Source organism: Cryptomeria japonica, chromosome 9, assembly GCF_030272615.1.
Source record: "Cryptomeria japonica chromosome 9, Sugi_1.0, whole genome shotgun sequence".
In the NCBI taxonomy this organism is placed as follows: Eukaryota; Viridiplantae; Streptophyta; class Pinopsida; order Cupressales; family Cupressaceae; genus Cryptomeria; species Cryptomeria japonica.
This window is the reverse complement of record NC_081413.1, coordinates 205700365-205707247: the sequence shown is the minus strand read 5'-3', so window position 1 is coordinate 205707247 and position 6883 is coordinate 205700365. Positions and strand designations below refer to the sequence as shown.

Here is a 6883-nt window from a genome sequence, read left to right as displayed (position 1 = left end):
GTCATATTGTGTCCTAAGGGTTCATAGGAGACCATATGACCTGTAACGACACAAAATGACACCTAACGATACCTAAGGGGCCATATGGTGTTCTAAGGGGTCATAGGACACCATATGACCCCTTAGCACACCATACAACCCCTAATGACACCATATGGTATCCTAAGGGGTCATAGAACACCATATGACCCCTTCTATGACCCCTTAGGACACCATACGATACATATTGATACTATATGGTGTCCTAAGGGGTCATAGGACACCATATGACCCCTTAGGAGACCATATGACCCATAACAATATAATATGGTGTCCTAGAGGGTCATAGAACACCATATGACCCCTTAGAACACCATACAACCCATAACGACGCCATCTAGTGTCTTAAGGGGTCATAAGACACAATATTACCCCTTAGGACATAATATGACCCCTAACAATGTCATATAGTGTCCCAATGGGTCATAGGACATCATATGACCCCTTAGGACACCATACAACAGCATACTACCCTTTACAACACCATATGGTGTCCTAAAGGGTCATATGGTATCCTAAGGGGTCATATAACACCATATGACCCCTTAGAACACAAGAAGACCCATAACGACATGATATGGTGTTCTAAGGGGTCATATGGTGTCATGAGACACCATATGACCCCTTAGGAAACAATATGACCCCTAACGATACCTAAGGGGTCATATGGTATCCTAAGGGGTTATATGATGTCCTAGGAACCTTTAGGATACAATATGACCCCTTAGCACACTATACAACCCCTAATGACACCATATGGTGTCTTAAGGGGTCGTCGGGCACCATATAACCCGTTAGGACACAATATGACCCCTAACAACACCTAAGAGGTCATATCATATCGTAAGGGGTCATATAACACCATATGACCCCTTATAACATAAGAATACCCATAACAACATGATACGGTGTCCTAAGGGGTCATATGGTGTCAGGAGACACCATATGACCCCTTATGACACAATATGACCCCTAACAACACCTAAGGGATCATATCATATCCTAAGGGTTCATATAACACCATATGACCCCTTATAACACAAGAATACCCATAACAACATGATATGGTGTCCTAAGGGGTCATATGGTGTCAGGAGACACCATATGACCCCTTATGACACAATATGACCCCTAATGATATCAAAGGGGTAGGAACCTTTAGGACATAATATGACCCCTTAGCACACCATACAACCCCTAACAACACCATATGGTGTCCTAAGGGGTCGTAGGACACCATATGACCCGTTAGGACACAATATGACCCCTAACAACACCTAAGGGGTCATATTGTGTTGTAAGGGGTCATAGGACACCATATGACCCCTGACGACACAAAATGACACCTAACGATACCTAAGGGGTCATATGGTGTTCTAAGGGGTCATAAGACACCATTTGACCCCTTAGCACACCATATGACACCTAATGACACCATATGGTGTCCTAAGGAGTCATATGGTGTCCTAAGGGGTCATAGAACACCATATGACCCCTTAGGACACCATACGATGCATAATGACACTATATGGTGTCCTAAGGGGTCATAGGACACCATATGACCCGTTAGAGGACCATACAACCCATAACAACATAATATGGTGTCTTAGAGGGTCATAGAACACCATATGACCCGTTAGAACACCATACGACCCATAACGACACCATGTGGTGTCTTAAGGGGTCATAGGACACCGTTTGACCCCTTAGCACACCATATGACCCTTAATGACACCATATTGTGTCCTAAGGAGTCATATGGTGTCCTAAGGGGTCATAGAACACCATATGACCCCTTAGGACACCATACGATGCATAATGACACTATATGGTGTCCTAAGGGGTCATAGGACACCATATGACCTCTTAGAGGACTATACAACCCATAACGGCATAATATGGTGTCTTAGAGGGTAATAGAACACCATATGACCCGTTAGAACACCATACGACCCATAACGACACCATATGGTGTCTTAAGGGGTCATAAGACACAATGTTACCCCTTAGGACATAATATGACCCCTAACAACGTCATATAGTGTCCTGAGGGGTCATAGGACACCTTAGGACACCATACAACCCCTTGCAACACCATACCACCCTTTATGACACCATATGGTTTTCTAAGGGGTCATATGGTATCCTAATGGGTCATATAACACCATATGACCCCTTAGAACATAAGAAGACCCATAACCACATGATATGGTGTCCTAAGGGGTCATATGGTGTCATGAGACACCATATGACTCTTTAGGACCCAATATGACCCCTAACGATACCTAAGGGGTCATATGGTGTCCTAAGGGGTTATATGATGTCCTAGGAACCTTTAGAATAGAATATGACCCCTTAGCACACCATACAACCCCTAACGATGACATATGGTGTCCTAAGGGGTTGTAGGACACCATATAACCCATTAGGACATAATATGACCCCTAACAACAACTAAGGGGTCATAGGACACCATATGACCCCTTAGCACTCTATACGAACCCTAATGACACCATATGGTGTCCTAAGGGGTCATATAACACCATATGACCCCTTAGGACACCATACAATTCATAATGACACCATAGGGTATGTGCACCAAGTTGTGGTACCAAAAGGGGGTCTTAAGATGGCACTTTTTTTCTAAAATCAGCAAAGTCTGAACTTCAATGACAAATTATGTTAGAGTAATTGGGTCTTTACTTGATTAATTAAACATTATTTGTTTAATTCTTTAAGTTCCCAATTATCTTTTTACACTTAAGCTAACATTAGGTGCATATAATTAATTATTATGTGCAAGTCTAGGGTTTTCCCTTTTTAGGGTTTATTGACCTATTAAAGGTTAATTTTTCTTTTCATTGTATTATCTTTTCACAATACTTTTTTGGTAAATTGGAGCTCTCATCTTTTGAGAATAGTTTTATGTGTTTTGTATGTTCTTCAGATTTTGCTTCATTGCTTCTCCTTGTCACAGGTTATTCGGCTTGCAGAAGATCTTCAAGGTACTGTGGGGTCTTATTTCTCAACTCCTATATGGTATCAGAGCTTCAGATCTACAGCTACCTGTTCTTGTTTTGAAAAATTTTGCTTTGGAAGCAAATATGGGGTTTCAGGAATTTTTTATGTACCTAGGGTTTGACCTTTTTTTCTAAGCACTTTGGGAGTAAATGGACCTCACCATCATGCTCAAAAGGCCTGAAAACCCCTATGGTCATATAAAATTTGACCTATTTTGGTTCCTGAGCCTCTGGGAGCATTTTTTCTCCAGATCCAGGTCGTACGGCCCTAGAACGCAGTTCGAGAAAAATTATCAAAAAAAAAAATTTTGCCTTTTTCCGACATGCAGGCCAGATTTTGATTTTTTATTAAAAAAAATTTCAAAAAAATCAAAAGAAAAAAAAGAGGCGAAAAAGGGTTTAAAAATTTTTTTGTTGTTTTGCAAAAAAAAATTTGGGGGGCGTTCTCATGGTACGCAGGGTACCATGGGGCCCCTGCCACTCCCGCAAACCTGCAGGCCTTGGGCCTCGCACCTCTGGTCTCTGGCCCCCTGCCGGTCCTCTGGCTCCCCGGCCTCCTGTCGCCGCGCTCAGCCCCGATCTCCCCGTCGCCTGCATCTCCTGTCGGCGGCCTCCCTGCGATCGCCGCTTCCCGACCCCTGCGCTCAGCCCTAGCCTGCTCCACTCCCTAGCCACCACCTGTAGCCAGCTGCCCCAGCAGCCCCCGCTCAATTTTTTTCGGCCGACCACTGCCCAACCACCAAGCCGCCACCCACTAGCCACCGGACCTCCTTTCTCGGCCTTTTTCAGGGGGGGGTTTGGTTTTTTGGCTCTATCTTGGGCATACGAAGTTGTTTTTTCAAAAATGAATAGGTGTCGGAAAGCTGGTTCTGAGCCCAACCTCATGGTGTTGATAATTTTTTCCAATTTTTCTATTTGACTATATTTTTTTCCAGTCAAAGTGAGGTCTAGGTTTTGCACTCCGGGAGCCATAGAATGAGCATCTGACCTCCATTTTTCAAAAACTTTATATTTTAAGAAAGTGTGTGTTGTGTACTTTCCAGCCATCTATGTTTTATTTCTAGATTCTTCTCTATGCATATTTTATTCAATTTTTTTCTTTTCAGCACTCTAGTGGATATCGTGGTTGTTTCAGGTCCTGGGATCTCTTCTCTGAGTAGGATGTCTCTATTTTGGTTCATGTTTCTATTTCCAGTCTTCTTATGATTGTAGCTTGTATTTATGGAAACACACTGAGATAAAGTGCCATCATGCATTGTTTACTTGAAATCTTGCATATCTTGTGTCTTGTTGTACATGCACTATTGATCAAGTGCCATGAGGGGGTTGATGTTTACCTGTTGTTTGCCATCTTCCTTTCTCCAGTGAGTGTTCCTTCCATGACATTCATCTCATGATGTGTGTCAAGTGAGTGTTCCTTCTATGACACCATGTACTTGTCTCAGCACCTTTGATGTTCTTGGTTTTTCGTCATGCAGTTTTTTTTGGCTGTCTTTTTCAGTGTTCCTGTCCCTCTCCCACTTCCGCATTATGGGGAGTTTTATCCTGTTGGTTCTACTGCTTCCATGGTTTGATTGATCAGCTTTTCAAGCTTTGGTGTTTTCATGCCATCTATATCTTCGATTTCAATTGTTTGCCTTCTGATTCGAGTAGTGTCATTTGAGGGCACTCATACAGATTACAATCTTCTCTACCTGGTTATGTTCTATTTCAATGGAGGTTCTTCAGATCAGCAGTTATTCTTCGACAGAGTTTGCAGGTTCTTCATGCTTCAGTGGTATTCTTTTCCATCTCTTTTTGGAGTAGAGTTTTGTTCCCATGTGGTTTTCTCTATTTCTCCAGTTCATATTTTTCCTATGTATTCTTTCCTTCTGTGATTTGCTTCATTGCTTCTCCTTGTAACAGGTTTTTCAGCTTGCAGAGATTATTTGGGCTTCTGGGTGATTTTTTTTTCTCCCTACTAGGCCATACGACTCTAGCACGCAAATCGAAAAAAAATTCAAAGAAATTTTTTTTGCCTTTTTACGGCATGCAAGCCGGATTTTTGTTTATTTAAAAAAAAAAATCAAAAAAATCAAATTGCAATTTGAAAAAGGTGAAAAGTTTGTTTTACATTTTTTTAGGGCACTAGACCTAACTGTCCAGTGTCGTACGACACCTGCAGGCCAGTCAGGCCAGTCCCACAGGCCCCACTGACCCTCCGAACACCTTGGCCCCGTCGGCTACAAACTCCGACGACCAGCCCGTCGGCTCCGGCAGCCCCCGCCAGCGTCCGGCCCAGTGTCGCCACCTCTCCGGGCCCGCGCCACCGCCGCTCCCGACCGCACCACCTCCGCTCCGCTTAGGGGTGCACCACCTCTGCTTGGCCCAATCTCCTCCTCCACCTGGCCAGCACTCTGCTCAGCCTAGGCCGCACCACCTCCGCCCAGCCTGAACCCCTCCTCCGCTCGGACCACCACCAGCTCCTCCTCTCTAGTCTTTTTGAGAGGGGATTGGTTTTTTGGGCCTAGATTGTGCATCCGAAGTCGGATTTTGGCAAAAAAATAGGCGTCGGAAAGGTGATTCCAAGCCAGACCTCGTGGTGGTGGATTTTTTTCTTGAATTTGATATTTGACTATATTTTTTACCAGTCAAAGTTGGGCTTTCTTTTTGCACTTCCGGGGCCGTAGAATGGGCAAACAAACTCCGTTTTTTGAAAATGAATAGGTGTTGGAAAGCTCTCAGCATGCTCTATTCAGATTTGTGATCTTTTTTCTTAGAATTTTTATCAGGTACATGAGATATCAGTTAGAATTTTTTTTGCTTATGAACTACTTCCTTCTCATTACTATGTACTAGGGTTTGGGTTTCTCTATTGTGGGGGGCTATTTTTTCTCGCTTTCTGTCATTTATATTAGAAATCAAGAACACCTAAACTCTCAAAACAAACCAACCCTTCTGCATCTTCTGTCTATTATGAAAGATCACATAATAAAAACAACCAACAAGCAGGTGCAGGTGCAAAGTTTTTTTGTTCTCATGGCAGATCCTTCAGTTGAGTTGTTGACTTCACACAACTATCACACCTGGAAGCCCCGCATCATGAGGCTTCTTAGGGCACATAGGTTGTGGGCTTCTTTCGATGAGGTTCATCCAGTACTGCAGCGTCCTTATGAGATTCTTATGCACCGAAACAAGTTGGATGAGGCCATGAGTTTGATCTCTTTGCATGTCTCCGATAGTGTTCTGTTTCACCTTGATGAGTTGCTTACTCCTCGAGATATGTGGTTGAAGTTTGATTCTCTCTTCAGGAGGGTCAATGAGATTCGGCCATTATAGATTGAGGCAGAGTTGACTTCTTTGTCCCCTAATTCCTTTCCCACTATTGAGGATTTTTTGAACAAATTCAAGACTATTAGATCTATTCTTCAGGGATGTGGAAAGAACAAGACTGATACCGAGTGCATTCATTTGATTCTTTTGAAGCTTCGGGGTCACTTTCAGTTTTTTGCCTCTACTTTCTACTCCACCATGGATGGCTTGGGTACTCATTTCAACATGCCTACCTTTGATGTCTTTTGTGAGTGATTGTCTCGTGAGCAGTCTCATCTTTCTCAGTTGGATACGCTCTTAAGCTCCAAGAACAAAGCATTGGATGCTGATTCCTCTATGGAGAAGGAGAAACAAAAGAAGAAACCAAAGCTGAAGAAGCCTTCTGTAGGTAGTGAGAATTCCTCCAAGCCTACTCCTAAGTCTGATTCAAAACCATTTCCTCCCAAACAAGGGAAATCTTCATAGTCTGGTGAGTCTTCCTCCAAGACTAAGAAGAAATCATCAGACACTTG

The 6883-nt window shown here is 43.1% G+C and overlaps 1 protein-coding gene across 1 annotated transcript; it reads left to right on the top strand.

Moving 5' to 3' along the window:
• Positions 1-3507: 3507 nt before the first annotated feature.
• On the top strand, positions 3508-5493 carry LOC131044577 (proline-rich receptor-like protein kinase PERK14). The gene is made up of 2 exons (XM_059211543.1): positions 3508-3854; positions 5205-5493. Exons 1-2 carry the CDS (start codon positions 3508-3510, stop codon positions 5491-5493), a joined length of 636 nt encoding a protein of 211 aa, XP_059067526.1.
• Positions 5494-6883: the final 1390 nt, after the last annotated feature.

What these genes read in the sequence shown, in the direction of transcription:
- LOC131044577 (XM_059211543.1), top strand. Translation starts at nt 3,508, where the DNA reads ATGGTACGCAGGGTACCATGGGGCCCCTGCCACTCCCGCAAACCTGCA. An exon ending in TCGGCCTTTTTCAGGGGGGG is followed by an intron (nt 3,855 to 5,204) that starts GTTTGGTTTTTT and finishes CTAACTGTCCAG; the next exon opens with TGTCGTACGACACCTGCAGG.